Genomic DNA, 16,227 nt, shown 5'->3' with positions numbered 1-16,227 from the left:
GGATAGGGGTACATATGTACCCCCGTATCACTCCTTGCTAGACCATACGTTTTGACAGTGGCTGGTTTTCATGTCAGCAACTCTCCTAAAGCTACAGCCCTCACCATTCTTTCCCTTGCCCTTTATGCCTGGTGGCAGTAATATCCTCCCACACTTGCTAGCCCAGGGCATGCTTCACCATCCTTTGTTCATTTTCCTTAGCCCTGTAGATACCTTTGAAAATAGTCCCCTCACTTAGTTTCTTTTAATCATGCCTTCGGAGTGTGCCATCTTCCCTAGGACACTAACCCACTGGTGAACATTTTAATATATTTATTTTAAGATATCATTGAAAATATGTGACTAATATACCACATAGTGATATAAAATTTCCTTTATATCTAAATATGTTTTAATTAAAAAGTGAGTAGGCTTAGAGACAGATACTAAGTAAATATTAGCAGAGGTGGTACACAAGTATGAAAAAAATCGTGAAAATTACATTCCAGTCACTGAAATGGGTGGGCATTGTTCGAGAGCATCCAGAATGCCAGGCTTCTACTTACCACGTATGTCTTTCCAGCCCAGTAGAGAAAGTGACCCAGCCACTCAAAAGCTAATGCCCCTGCTCCTGCAATGTTGGGTATGTGATAATTCTCTGAGATGTCCGTCCCACTCAGCAGCCACACATAGACATCACCTTTCATGTCGCTGTAGTAGAGGCTGTTGTTATACCAATCCATGTCTCAAAACAAAGTGAATTGGTAGCAGTTATTTTTTCATACATGCCAGCATAAACATGGCGAGTCAACAAATCATACATGCACCTCAACATAACATTAAAGCATATACTAACATAGATACTCACTAGAACTTGAAGGATCTGTCAAGAATTTTATCCCAAAATCTTAACCCCTGGAACTAGAGAGAGGAACTAATAGTCATTGAGTGTCTCCTCTTTGCCAAACATTGTCTTGGGCACTTTTACCTATTTCACTCAACTCTTAAAATAAAGCTATGAAGTAGAAATCATCCCCATTTTTTTTTCTTTTTTTTTTTTTTTGGCTGTGCCACGAGGCTTGCGAGATCTCAGTTCCTCAACCAGGGATTAAAGCCAGGCCATGGCAATGAAAGCCCAGACCCCTAACCGTTAGGCCACCAGGGAACTCCTCATCCCCATTTTTGACATGGAGAACCCAAGACTACGCGAAATTATCTATTCTGCCCGAGGTCTCACAGATGAAAAGAGGAGGAGCCCAGATTCAAGCCAACTTCAAAGCATCGTTCTTTCTATTAGTACCACACTGCCTCCTAAGTCCAACTCATTTTGGTCAGAAATGCTGTGGTACTTTTAATAGCCAAACGAAGAGATCTAATAATTAGATAATTATAGAAGATGCCATTAAATAATAAATAAATTATAATAAATTATAGAAGATGCCATTGAAGTAAGGCTGTTAGGCTGTTACTGTGAGACAACATTGAGAAATTAAAATACATGAGAAGTATATCAAAGCCCTCCTGAAATGGGCATAAATCATTAACTAACTACATTTTGTGGAGTAATAAATGGCCCTCCTCCGTGAGAAGAGACATTTTCTTAATAGTGTCACTAGCAGTATAGTTCAATCAATATTTTTTCCTTTCATTATTGACCTAATACTAAAATACGCAATCCTTTTGATTGGTTGAATATCTCAGGAAGTCTTACAAGTAGAAACCTGCCATCCAAGTGTACAGGGGACTTGGTGTTTACCTGATACATTTCCCATATCAGAGGATAGGAATTCTCCTGGGCCAAAGCTATTTAATGGTTTACTCCAAAGCCCATCTTCTTTCACAGCCATGATAAATGGTGGCTCTGCAGCTGTTTGGTTTTAAAAAAACAAATTGAAAGAAATATCACAGAAAACACACTTTTTTTAGGTACACATTTATACGTTAGATTTCCTTCATAAAGTCAATCAGCATTTTGAAAAATACTCTGGAATAATATGAGTAATTGTATCTGCTTAAAAGAATTATCTATCATATTAAACATACTTTCTGATTTTTGTGTAAATAGTTGTAACTGAATGTGAAGAGAAATGTGTAGTGATGTTGCCTCTATAGCAATGTCACGGTCATGGCAGAATTTTTTTTTTTTTGCTTTAGCTATTGGTGGCCATGGTCCTGTTCAGAGCACCCAGAAGCGATTGCGATAACAACAGTAGTATAAATGAGTCAGTTATCTTTCCTTTTTTTTTCAGCCAGGAGGATAGAATTCAACATAATTCACAGCCCCTCAGCTTCTCTCGCCAAGAGAGAAGTCAGAGTTCAAGGAGTGCTACTGCTTAATAAACCATGAGAAAGGAGAAAACCATGAAGAAGAAGAGAATTATATTGTTTGTTAAAAAATATCTTGGACAGTTTAAAATAGCAGGTTAGAAACATAAATATCACACAATGCTTTATTTGCTTTCCTAATCTCAGATAATAAACACATCCTCAAGGGGTCAACGCACCCTCATTCTAATTTTTTTTACCACATTGAAGGTGAGAAATTTTAAAGGACATAGGGAGAAAAGCTTTTTGTCAGGATCACTCCCTAAATCAAGAATATTTTCTCACCTGGTACCAGGGTAGTTCCCACTGAGGGCTCTGACCAAGGGCCTGGCCCCTTGGGAGAACTTGCTCTCACAAAAACCTTGTATTTTGTAGCACTCTGAAGGTCGTGTACATTAAGGATGGTCCCACTTATATTAGAGAACACGTGAGTGGTTTCAGGAAAGTCTTGGGTTGATACTTTCACCTCGTAAGTCCAGTTCTGCCAGGCGGAAGGGCCTGATTGGAAGAGTTAAACAATATTACTGACGAGGATGACATCGGCAAGGGCAAACAAAGGACTGTCAGTAAATTCATCTACAGCTTCACCTTGAGTGAAAGGATAATTGGGCCTGTTACCCCATAATCACCAGGGTTAACTTGCTGACATGACTAGGACAATGGTCATCCCACCCACTCATTTTGTTCCATCAAAGGAGACATCATGCCCAGCAAATCAGAGGCCACTGTTCCCCTGTCAGTGCTGTATGATTGGCTGCATAGAACTGTCGGAGCGGTCTTCTATACAAGCTCCTAATAAACAAATGCTTAATGATGAATCTCTAATATAATTCCCAGTGTTGGTAGAGCATCTCCCTTCTAGAAGCCCAAACAATACAAAAGAATTTTTTTTTTTGCTAATTCATTTTCAGCCATCTTTGACATATACAGCAAACAGGCATAATTAACTTAGTCTTAAAGTAAAAAATAGCCAATGTTTCCTAGATACTCTAGGGGACCAGGGGTTGACAAACAGCAGCCCACAGGCCAAATCTGGCCCACTGCCTGTTTTTGTAAATAAAGTTGTACTGGAACACAGCCACAGCTACATATTTACATTTTATCTATGGCTGTTTACATACCACAAGGACAGAGTTGAGTAGCTATGCCAGAAGCCATATGACCCACAAAGCTGAAAATATTTACTATCTGGTCCTTCCTTTATAGAAAAGAATTGCCAACAGCTGTGCTAGACACTGTTCTAAGTGTTCTACCTATGCATCTTAATTTGGTCTGTATGACAATCCCATAGAAGTATATAATTAATGTTTTTATTCCAGTAGTGAAAACATGCATGAAGTGGTTAAGTAACTTGCCCAGGTCATTCTGCTAAAAAAGGGCAAGACCAGCCTTTGAATCCATGCAGGCTGGCTCCAGAGCCCACCTGCATACCCACCACACATGCTGCCTCTCCAGAGAAGAAAATTCAAGTCCAGAGAGTTTTAGGCTCAAATTCATGCAAGATCTCCCTGGATACATAATCTCAACCCAAGTCTCCATCCCCCTGGCTAATGCATTCCCTCAGACTAGAATGTCAGTGCCTGACTCCAAGGAGACACTCAATAAATGCTCCAACCATTCTGTTGGGACATATATGATGAAATATAGAGATTCTCTTAATGCAAAACTGATAAATGTAGAACAAATGTATAAACACGTGTGTGTGTGTGTGTGTGTGTGTGTGTGTGTGTGTGTGAAAGAGAGAGAGAGAGCACTAAGTAGTGCTTTGAGTTGATGACTAAATAATCACATATGGGCTCTCAAAGTTGAGTCGCCATGTCAAGCCATTCAAGCTTTCCTCTCCTTGCAGCAAGGCCAGTCTCCAGGCTGGGGACAGGGCACTCACTGGCTCCAATGGCGAGCACAGGGGGCTTCCACTGAACCATGGCCTGGTGTGAGCCAAACAGCACTGAGAGCTGCTGTGGACAGCCCGGCAGCGGGTGTGGCTGGGTGTACAAGCCAAAGATGACCAAGTTGCCAAACCCAAATTCTTCTATGTGACTCAGGTCACATCCCACGATGAACTCATTAAAAGACAGAGAATCCTGTTGGAAAACAGCCTTGCCATCTGTGACCAGGAAGTCGTTGTTTTCACAAGCAAAGCTCTTCACATCAGTAAAGGGGACATGAGGTAGGACAAGGTGGGACGTGGAGCCATCCAGAAAGGTTGACATGAAGACTTGGGCGGTGTCATTGAAGTAAATGATTCGCTTGGACTGTGGCTTGATTGCAAAGTCCTTTAATGTGCCACTCTGCACAACACGCACAACTTCCGAGGCCCGACCAGAAGCCACAGGGAGATCGACTCTATAAATGCCGTCTCTCAGAAGATAAAAGAGATACCTGACACAGGAGCAAAAGAAGCCTGGTGTGATTCAGTGCAAGGGTGAAGGAGCAACAATGCCTCAGCACATTGTTTGATCCTGTTGGGCAATTAGAACCAGATACCTCCGGAGTGGGTAAGTACAGGGCTTCCCAAGGTGCAAAGTAGTAAAGGTATTTATTAAAGATATGCTCTAGTCATTTAACAAAAAGAGAAGAAAGGTGAGGAGAGCTGGGTGTGGGGGGAGGAGGACGGAGGTGAGAGAGAGAAGCAGCAGGGATGGGGGAGAGGGAAGAGTTTTATAATAAGTACAAACTCAGTAAGTGACTAATTCAGTGGTGCAAGATAACAGCATAATGGTAACCTTTTTTAATCAGAAGAATAAACTATTTCATCTGCCTGAAATTCTTCAAGAATACTACATAAAAAGGGTTGCTAAAAGTTTTGATTTTTACAGAAACTCTGTCATTGTATAGGGAGATGATTAGAAGACAGGCCCTGGAGCAAGAAGTCAAATCCTGATTCCAGCGCAAAACAGCTGATGGTCTTGGGCGGTCGATAAATCAACTTGTGCTTTGCTTTCCTATCTATAAAATTGGGATAATAAAAGTACCACCCCATACGGCTGAACAAGAATTAAATGAATTATTGGAAGTAATGCACTTAGAAGCACATATTAAGGGCCTGATAACTATTACTGAATAATTATTATTATCATTTCTAGTCATGTTTCAAAATCTAAGCACAAATCAGTTCTATCCTAATGGAAGAAAGAGCCACCAAAGACCTCTTTGAGATGTATTTTGAGCGACTGATTTAGTGAGTGAAGTTCATTATCCTCAGAATGAGTCATTTCGTGTAACTGCCAGCAACAAAGTTCATTTCACAGGATCTTAGACTTTTACAAATGAGGAAAATAAGATCCAAAGAGTCCAAAGGACTTGTCCTACATCACAGGGTTTAAAAAAAAAAAAAGAAAAAATCCTGTAATTCAGTATTTCACTCAAGCTTAAAACATTAAAATAAATATCTGGTAAATTATGAAAGAATATGAATAGAAAATCTTGATTTTAAATCAATAATGAGTAAGAAAGTCAATTCGTGAAAGATAAAAAGTGCTATGGGCTATATTTTTTTTCATTCAAAATGAAAACAACTTTATCCCTACAAGAAAGAAAAATGTTTAGTCTTACAAACGTTGGCCTTGCTTATTGGTTACTAACCTGTAATTATCTGATTATATTTAAGAAATAATCACCCCAAAATAACTTCCTATGTTTTCATCCTTCACATGTGAGCATGTGGAGATCATGTAATACATTCACAGTGAATAACTCATTTCATCCTCAAAATACCCCAACTGAGTATTATTGTCTTCCCCGAATGGAAGGATAAAGCAAAGGTCATAGACACGAAGTTACTCTCTTGAAGTCCTACTACAATTTAGCATCACAACTGAGCTAAAATGTGTCCATTTCATTTGTGGCAGGGGGAAGCATAGTGATTTGTAATGGCAAATTTTAACTTGTTATTAGCTATCAATTTCAGTTTCCTAAAGTGGATGGTAGCAGTGTTCTTTCTAAACCAGCCTCCTGATAGATATGAGAACCAGACCAGAAAAATGAACAGGTACTGAATTGCTCAGCAAGAGAAAATGGTGCAATGAAAAGAGGAAAGAGAGGCAGGAAGGGCTTCTCATGGGGAGCATCGAGGGGGAACAAGACCCTGAGTCATGCATAAAATAGTGACATACCCAAGACGAGAACCCAGGCCCCGGAGTCCCAGACAAGAAGTCTTTCCCATAAGCCCATATTTTACTGTGAAGGAGAAAGGAAAAACTACTTACCTAGAGAAGTTGTGGATCAAGTTTGAATGAAATTTCCTCTTGGCTCTATAAGAATGAAAAAAACTTTGCCTGGATTTAATTAAATGTGAAATCAGATACATAGATCGGCTCATCTGGTACTAGGATGTTATTAGCAAGCAAGTTTCCCCAGGATTCTTGCCAAAGGAAGAGAATTCACATTTACAAGGCTAACACTCACCCATTGTATGAATCAGCCACAATTTTTTGAGGTGCAATAATTGACGGAGGAGTAACTTCCTCAATGTTTGAGCAGTTTTCTAAATCACAGACACATACCTAGAGAAGAGTACATCAGTAGAATTAGTGTCTATTCAATTTGGCCAACACGTATTTCTTGAGCAACTGTTCTGTATTTAGAATTTCACTAGTCACAGAGCACTTTTAGAAAACATAAAAAAGCTCTTAAAAGACAGTGTTATATCCTATATCCTAATGAGTTTATATCCTCTTGGTATCCGTGAAATACGAGTACATATTTTCCTGGCTTACAGAGGCACTCAACTATTTTTATTAATATTTAAGCTGTTTCCAAGCTTAGGGGCTTCCAGCCATAGTGATTGTGACCAGCCTGTCCCTATAAAAGAAGGAAACTCGAAACACAGCAAACTGTGTCTTCTCAAAGGTTTGGTAATACAATATTTTCAGAGACCTACTAAAGTTATCCATGGTTATTATACAATTTACAATGCTTGCAGCTGATTTTGATTATGATTGGCAGTTTTATCTAGTGATAATTCAGGTACCACCACTGTCTTATGGAAGATGAATTATCATTAGTATAAACTCATAGCTCTGAAAAATCACAATAAAGATGATTTAATGGTAGGTCAGGACTAGTACTAGGTAAAGTGTAGACCCTGCTATAGGCTAGATCTATGGTTCGTTGCTAACCCAGTGTCTAAAACATAGTAAACACTCAGTGACTAATTATTGAATGAAAGAATTATGTTTACTTGTAAATATACCAAGATATGCATTAGAGTATCAATATCAAGTTGTTTACTTTAAATTCTCAGACTAACCAGTTGAGCCATGATGAAGTACATTCTCTGATAAAGCCAGTCTATGGAGATGGAAGAAATTAATCCTGAACCACTGTAAAAAATTCTCAGGTCAGACACATCAGACATGTTGGCAGCTCCCTTCACCCATATGAGAGTTCCTTCAGAGAAATAAACAACTTGCTGGTGGACATTAACTGATATTCCTGGAAGAGCCATGCAAATACATGTGTGTTATTAGGTAACAACCAGACAAAACACTTCCATGAAAGAGAATTTATTTCTTTAATCCTTAATAAAGGAATTAAAACTGAAGTCAACCTGGATCTTTCTTTTCACACTAAGGAAACATTTTTCTCTATTACACTGACCTGTAATATTATGGTGTGTAGCACCCGGCTGAAGGCAATGTGCTTCATCTACCAAATGTTTTAAAGATCTCTTTCGTAGAGAAGTTTTCCTGGATAAAAAGAGCCACCGTTCCTCTTCTTGAACTAAAACAACAACACAGTTTCTAGACAGACAGACCAATCATATGCACATTGACACAAAAAAGATCAATACCATCCTTCAACACAAGGGGACTAGCACGTGAAAGAGGCTGGTCAGATTTTCTCTGAAGGCACTGGGGTATTTCAACTGCAGTACAAATCACATTCTGTGATTGGGATGAGAAGTACAGTGTCAGTCAAGTAGGATTTCTGGGTATGTGCCCCTAAATGCCCTCAAAATAACATCACATGCGGTATCACTGTTCTCAACAGCCTTGCCCAAATAGGAGCTCGGCTTATTATCCTCCACCATAGGAATCTGACTGCTTGGTGGAGGTGGTCCAGCCCAGGCTGGAGCGGGTTGTTGCATAACACACACATATGGACAAACTTTGGTTGTCTGTTTTGTCTTTAATTATCTCCCTTTGAGGCAGGAGAAAGGTCCGTAGTAATGAAATGTGAGGACTACAGAACTCTGTTTGACATCCTGTTCAAGTGGAGGCTGATGAAATGTGCATTGGTGAACACTTTTAGTGTAATTAATAAATGTTATGCAATAATCACGGTAACAACAACCTTAAGCCTGCTCTATATTTAACTCGCCCTTTGGATGCTTCTTGCATAACAAAAATACCTCTCCTTTCCTAGAGTGTAGTAACAGCCCCCCAAAAATAAACTAAAGGCTGGTGATAGATGACATTCACTCCCCACTGGCATAGGCGTGTGCAGATTAGAGGACGGGGCAGTCAAGTCAGCAAATGGGGCTCCCATGAAAACGGAGAGCAGACTCCTAGAATTCTGAATCTTTGTGTGTTATTCCAAAGTCTTTTAACTCGCTTCCCCAAAGTATTTCCAGTGCTTCTTAGAGAGCATTTTCTTTTATCGTTTTGCTCACGTGGGCATCATGCAGAAAGTATTCAGTCTCTCAAGGCAATTGTTAAAATGCCGAAGTAAAAAAAAAAAAAAAAGGTACTTGCAAAATAATAACAGAAGCCAATTTGGTAGACTGAATATTCAGAATGGTAAAATGTAACTTATTAAGTTTAGATATATTTAAAAACCTTAAGGACACTGGAAGCAAAAGATATCTGATCTGTGTTAAATGATAATACATAATATACGGTGGAGGTTAGGGCAGAAACAATATATGTATCCCCTAAGTGTGTAAATAAGAGTCATAATCACTAGTGACTTTAACTGAAACCAGGGGTTTGCTTGAAGCCATTTTTTTAATCCCTAATTTTTTTTTAATTTTTAAATTCCAACGTGGAAACTTTAGATCAAACAACTTACTCCTATTTGTCAAATACTGGGACTCATTTAAAATTGAAAACTTATCAAGTATTCAGAAGACAGTGTCCATTTGGGCAGAACAGTAGGGTCTTGGGGAGCACCAGATGACCCAGGACCTCTAAGATCTGAACCCACCCTTGCCACCCCCTCAGTTCCGTGTAACAGGAGGCGCATCCCCAGTCTCTACCTGCTGGGGATGAAGTGGTAATACTAGATTCTGCTTCCGGCCCCTCACCAACTTCATTTACTGCTGCAACAGAAAACCTATTCCAAAAACGATTTGGAGAGATGTATTTTACATGGCATGGTGTGAACATGAGATAAAAATAGAAGGAGCAATAACATTTCTATTTAAAGGACAATGTGGCAATGCATGTATCTAGTTACTTGGTGCCACTGCTTAGCACTAAAATGACCATCAATCACATCCTTGTTTGCATTCCCCATAGAATAGTTCAGGGTCACAGAGGTCAAAAACTGAACTCTGCTATCTGCATGACCCCCACTCATGCCCTAATTTAAAGAGGTCTTAGTAAATGCTGGAAAAGATAACAATAATAAAATAATCCCCATAACAGTTAATACAAAAATACCATTAACAGAATTTTACCTCCTTACTTTTTTCATGTTGGATTAAATGAAGAAATGATATTTATGGTGCTTATAATGTCTTTTTTAGCCCATATTTATAAGCCCACATTTATATTTATCTCTGAATATAATAGAAATACTTACAAATGTTTTTGCTCAGGATGGTGTAATCTAATAAGCGTAAAAACTTGAGGAAAACCACAGTAACTTAAACCAACAGCACAAAGCCAATGCGACTTCTCAAAATACATTTAAACTATTTTTTAGCCCTATTTCTTAAATAATATCATGCTGTACCCATGCTGGTTACTATTTTTAAATTTTATATTGGAGTATAGTTGATTTATAATATTGTGTTAGATTCAGGTCTATAGCAAAGCAACTTAGTTATACATATACATATATCTATTCTTTTTCAGATTCTTTTCCCATATAGGTTAGTACATAGTATAGAGTTCCCTGTGCTGTACAGTAGGTCCTTGTTGGTTATCTATTTTATATATAGTAGTGTGTATATGTTAATCCCAAACTCCTAATTTATCCCTCCCCCCCAACCTTTCCCCTTTGCATGCTAGTTACATTTTTCCTGCACCACTTAATTCTTACCTGTAGGTGGTATTTGGTAGAGTGGAGTAAAACTGGAAACTGGTTCTCTGTGTCCCTGAATCTAACTTTTGATTTTTATTATTCAGCCTTAAGTTATAACCCAAAATAGGTCCACCTGGGAATTGAGGTGGAGCCCAACTGATTTCCACCGTGTCCGGACTGGAGCTTTCAATATTTTTAATGAGAGGAGCAGTTTCAGGAACTGGAAGAGATAATGGTGACATCGTGAGCAGAAAATATACAGTGAAAAATGTAAAAATGTAAATAGGATAGGAAAAAAAGTGTTTTTTTGAAAACAGCATAAATGAAGTATTTTTGTTAATATTCACAGAAGTGATAGAGAGAAGATAGTAATATATCTATGAGCTGCAATTCTTGATCCCTAAATGATACCAGTTAACTACTTTCCTAAGGGACTCTTTCAAATGTTATTTTCCTCACTTCTAATTTATGCAATATAATTAAATGTGGAAGTATGCAAATAGGATAAATGTTCTAGAAAAAAAGTGGTCAAAACTCTCCAGAGACCTAAACAAGTTGAACCGTGGGATGGAACCAGGTTAGGAAGGAGAAGAGAATCTGTAATAAACTGGAGTCAATGATTAACACAAGTTAAAAGAAGTCAGTCCTGGGGCCTATTCCCTCACTAGAGTGCTGTAGCCGGACTAGTTCCAGCTAAAGATGTGGATTTAGATAAGCCTGAATTAGAACAGTCTGCTTCACTTTTGCTGGCATCAGCTCTGCTGACCTAGACTGTACTTTCCTCCCCCAGCTCCCAAGGTCCCCTGGAATCCAGGCTTTCTGTGCCTTAGCAACATCCCTTCCCTTGTGAAGGATGAAAGGAGCATGCATTCTCTATTTAAGCACTCACCCACAGACTTTAGGAGCTACCCAAGTTACAAAGAACAGAAAGGAAAACAAATGATCTAACAGCCTATCTTCCACCCATGTCTCCACCTGCTTTCCATACCCCCCACGCCCTGAAACCACACCCTTTTATTTCGTCTTTCCATAGAAAGACAGACTGATGTCACTTTGCTCTTCAGTAGTCTCTCTGCCTCGGAACAATTTTGGCAGGTGCTCTGCGTCACCCCTGACCCTTTAGAGTGGGGAGAGAAGAGACAGTTCAGCCCTCGCATTGGCTGCATTTTAAAAAGGCTTTTTAATTGATCTCTCAGCCTTTCTCTGATACAGTTCCTCCCCAACTCTCAGACTGAGCTTTAGCAAACACAAATACCATCACATCACTCCTCTGCTCCATGCACTCAGTCACCCTGGTGAACAGGGAAGTAGGAATCATCTCCCAGTGAATCAGAATCAGGATGTCAGAAAAACTAACTCTTCAGGGTCAGTGCCCAGACAGACATGATCTGCTCCACTTCAAGCATGTAGATGTCACATGGTGAACTGTGATCATTGTCCAAATCTCCGCCACAAAAATCGTCCCTGAAAAGGCTGGTCAGGTTAGGCAAGGTAACCATTCCACCTGATTAAGAAATTATCTTCATAAAGGCCCCAATTAAAAGGCAGTAATACCATCTAAAAATCATATATTTCCCATAGCTAAAAAAGAAAAGAATCATGAAGTGATGGAACATGAAACAGATAACTTTATAAGTTTTGCTGTGGCTAAAAAAAGTGAGATAGAATTGAGGCATGAGATGCTATCCATGGAAAAGACCCCCAGTACGAGGACTGGAACACCTGGAGGGTATGTGGGCTTGCATATCCAGAGAAACGCCCGGAAATGGAAAGCAAAATTTGCCTTCTTCATTATTTTGATTTGACTAGCCTTGGGCCCTGGACCACAGTATGTCTCCAGCACTGGAAAATGTTCCAACACTATTGGAGTACATGAGGCATTGCTTTGAATGAAGAAGGATCCACGTATTCTACTCGGATCTGGAACATTTCGAATATGACCCTAGGCCAGTGTCTGACCTGAGGTCCCAAGAATAGTCAGGGAATAGTCAGCAGAGGTACCATACATACCCTAAAATCTGATAAGCAAGAAGAGAGCACTAATCAGAGAAGAGGGAAAATGCCCCAACCAGCTTCATCCGCTATCTAGCTATGCTTCTGTCCAAGGCCTAGTTCACAGTGAGGGTCTCTGCACACAGCTGAATCTCCAGAACGAGGGGTAGGGACATATAACGTCTGGCTTGGAATAAGTCCTCCCACGTCCCCTCAGCTAACTCTAAGGGTGAGAGCACCAGGCAACTCTCCCTGAGTGTCTGCCCCGGGCATTCACCTCCCTAAAAGGCTCTAGGCTTGAATCCTTTTCCTGGTATGGAAGTCACATCTTTGAAAGAAGAAATCAGAAAATGCCCCAATATATGTACTATTTTTAAAAATCATCTCTAATCAAATGTTAAAGTATTATAATAACCTCCCAGCTGATCTCACTACCTCTGTACATTCCAGTCTCTCTCATTCCTTCAATCCATTCCATATGTAGTGGCCAAAATTATCTTTTTAAGGAGTACTCAAAGCAACTACTCCTCTTCTTTAAAACCTTCCATAATTTCTGACTGCTAAGTGAGGCTTATTCTGACCACCTTCTTTAATACACTCCCCATTTCTAAAGGACGGACCCTGCTCAAAACGTTCCTCTTACCATAGCACCCCGTATCTTCCTACTTCCAATATACTTTCCTTATTTATTAGGTTTACTGGTTAGAGTATTTCTTCTCCACCAGAATGGGTATTTTTGTTTTGATCACAGAAGTATGGTGAACACCTAGAACAGTATTTGGCACCTAGCTAGGTACTCCATTGTTGGATGGGTCTATTAATGAAGGAACAAATTTATTTCATTGTTTAAAATAAAATGAACTAACCAAAGCTTTGGAACAATTCCTGATTTCTTAAGCAACGTGTGCATGCCATACCTCCATAAGGATGAGTCCTATAACTGGGACTTGGAGGGGAATACAGTTGCAGCTGGGCTGTGAAGATCCAAACCACTCGAAAAATATATTCAGTGAAGGGATGCAAGGGCTCCACCACATAGGAGAGCTTGGACATGGCCTAAGTCAACAAGAGATCAAAAATCAGCATTTATGGGATAGCCACCATATATCGTAACTCAAGAGCACAGATTCGTTTGTAGATGATGGATGGCCTTCTGGATATGGAGTGACCCAAGGCCTGCCAGACCAGTTGAAATGGAGGCCTGGAGCTCAGAGCTGAGCCATCCCGACATCAGTCAGCATAATTCACACCAAAATTCTTTCCTTCTTCAAAACTGCAAAATTATGGATTCGATTATATGGCATTTACCTCAATTTTAGTAAATTACCTTTACTTTTCCATGTTAATATACTTGGTGTCTTGGGACTACTTTTCTCTGAACATGCTTTTGATTTCCTAAAAGGGACCATCCTGGATGACCTCCTTGCCCTCCACCCTAGTTGGAATCATTTTCAATGGGGTGGGCAGGTAAAGACCAATGACATAAGTAGTTGGTTACGTGATGCTGTGCTGAAGGAATAACATTTACGTCCAATAGTAAATTTTCCTTAAAAATAAAAGGTTTCGCATGAAAAGGAGCAGAGATGAAAGTTCATCTGTCCAACCCCTCATTTGACATTTGACTCTTCTCCAGGATGTCTTTTCACCTATAATTATATGTAGCAATTCGGCACTTTTAATAATTGGAAGAAAAGATCTCCGTTTAGGCACATGGGCAGCAGTTCATACCTCAGTGTGAGTCCAGCTTCCAGGCAGTTGTGCATATTTCCACTGAATGATGTATTTTACTCCAGAGATGTTGGCTGATTTCCATCGTAATGTCACACTGTGGCTTCCAATGGAAGAGGCAAATGGTGCAGTGGGGAGGTCTGTATTTTCTGGGGAGAAAACAAGATTTCATTCACCATGTCCCCTGTCTGTCAAAGCAGGAGAGAGTGTCCCTGCTTCATCTAGTGCCCTTAGCACCCTCTTGCCACAATTATTCACCTGAACAATAACTGATGCACATATTCAAGTGATTTATTTTTTTAAATCAGTCGGTCTGTCTGGCAGCTTTTTTCTCCCATAGAACGCACTTATCTTTTTTTTTTCTTTTTTTTTTTGGCGGTACGCGGGCCTCTCACTGTTGTGGCCTCTCCCATTGCGGAGCACAGGCTCCGGACGTGCAGGCTCAGTGGCCATGGCTCACGGGCCCAGCCACTCCGTGGCATGTGGGATCTTCCCGGACCGGGGCACGAACCCGTGTCCCCTGCATCAGCAGGCAGACTCTCAACCACTGCGCCACCAGGGAAGCCCCGAACACACTTATCTTTGACGATAGATTTTTTACAAGCAAGCAACATGGAGTGTTCTGAGACTGTCCAGTTTTCTCTTGTGATACCACTTCTATATAGGCTAAAAGGGTGGGTACCAAGGGTGTGTCTGGGGCAACAGAACCATCCACTACCCCAGGACATGTATCTCAAGATATATTTTAATTTTACACGATATGTCTACAGTTGTTGCCCATTTTGTCAACACATTATTTTTATACGTGCAAGTAGTTGTCTGTACTCCAAAGGATTCTATATTCTGCTGTTTTTTATTATGAAATATTTCATGACTTTTAAACAGTAGCAACATTACAATTGCTACACACAGTTATTGGTGCTACTTCCCAGGCCCTGTGTGAGGGGTTAGAATTCTGAATGGTATGTACCACTGGGATGAAATATTTTACTTTACTTTTTCTATTTTCCAAAATCGTGACTAATTTAATGCATTAGCTTGCTTTTTCGCCAGAATTTTTTACTGTGGTAAAATACACATGGCATAAAATTTACTATCTTAACCATTTTTAAGTGTACAGTTCCGTGGTATTAAGTACATTTGTATTCTCGTACAACCATCACGACCGTCCATCTCCAGAACTCTTTTCATCTTGCAAAACTGAAACTAACCATTAAATAATAACTCCCCATTCCCCCTCTCCCTCCCCCTTCCCTAGGCAACCACCATTCTACTTTGTGTCTCTATAATTTTAAGTACTCTAAATACCTCATATAAGTGGAATCAAACAGTATTTGTCTTATTGTGACTGGCTTGTTTCACTTAGCATAATGTCCTCAAAATTTATTCCTGCTGTGGCATATGTCAGAATTTCCTTCCTTTTTAAGTCTGAATAATATCCCATTGTATGTGTATATTGCATTTTGCTAATCCATTCATCTGTCAGTGGACATTTGGGCTGCTTCCATGTTTTAGCTATTGTGAATTCAATATTTGAGTATAATAGGGGTGTATAAATATCTTTTTGAGACCCTGCTTTCAATTCTTTTGAGTATATACCCCAAAGTGGAATTGCCAGATCATGCAGTAATTCTGTCTTTAATTTTTTGGTTTCTTCCACAGGAGTTATACCATTTTACATCCCCATCAACAGTGCACAGCATTCCAATTTCTCCACATCCTCGTCAACACTTTTACTTTTCTGGGATTTTTTGCTTTTTTTTTTTTTTTTTTCCTTGAAGTGGTATTTCATTGTAGGTTTGATTTGCATTTCTCTAATGATTAGTAATGTTGAGCATCTTTTCATGTGCTCTTTGGCCATTTGTATATCTTCTTTGTAGAAATGTCTAAGTCCTTTGCCCATTTTTTAATTGGATTGTTTGGGGGTTTTGTTGTTGAATTTTAGGAGTTTTCTATATATTCTCGATATTAATCCCTTATCAGATATGTGATTTGCAAATATTTTCTCCT

General features: G+C 39.6%; 1 protein-coding gene and 1 long non-coding RNA gene across 2 annotated transcripts in view; one reads left to right on the top strand and one right to left on the bottom strand.

The window, feature by feature from the left end:
- ROS1 (ROS proto-oncogene 1, receptor tyrosine kinase) overlaps positions 1–16,227 on the bottom strand; it is a 113,392-nt gene that overhangs the window by 73,960 nt on the left and 23,205 nt on the right. The window contains 11 exon segments of the mRNA XM_032650615.1: positions 546–724; positions 1,736–1,846; positions 2,590–2,844; positions 4,190–4,686; positions 6,712–6,809; positions 7,556–7,740; positions 7,906–8,028; positions 9,506–9,582; positions 10,516–10,717; positions 13,407–13,545; positions 14,218–14,366. Of these exon segments, the coding sequence (XP_032506506.1) occupies positions 546–724; positions 1,736–1,846; positions 2,590–2,844; positions 4,190–4,686; positions 6,712–6,809; positions 7,556–7,740; positions 7,906–8,028; positions 9,506–9,582; positions 10,516–10,717; positions 13,407–13,545; positions 14,218–14,366 (2,015 nt within the window).
- The window catches only part of LOC116763194, a 38,625-nt gene continuing 27,079 nt past the window's right edge, over positions 4,682–16,227 (top strand). Inside the window, exon 1 of the long non-coding RNA XR_004352445.1 lies at positions 4,682–4,802. This is a non-coding gene — a long non-coding RNA (uncharacterized LOC116763194). The remainder of the gene's footprint in view (positions 4,803–16,227) is intronic.

This window comes from Phocoena sinus, chromosome 12, assembly GCF_008692025.1.
Source record: "Phocoena sinus isolate mPhoSin1 chromosome 12, mPhoSin1.pri, whole genome shotgun sequence".
Taxonomy (NCBI): domain Eukaryota; kingdom Metazoa; phylum Chordata; class Mammalia; order Artiodactyla; family Phocoenidae; genus Phocoena; species Phocoena sinus.
Note: the sequence above shows the minus strand (reverse complement) of the source record. Positions and strands in the feature narration are given on the sequence as shown.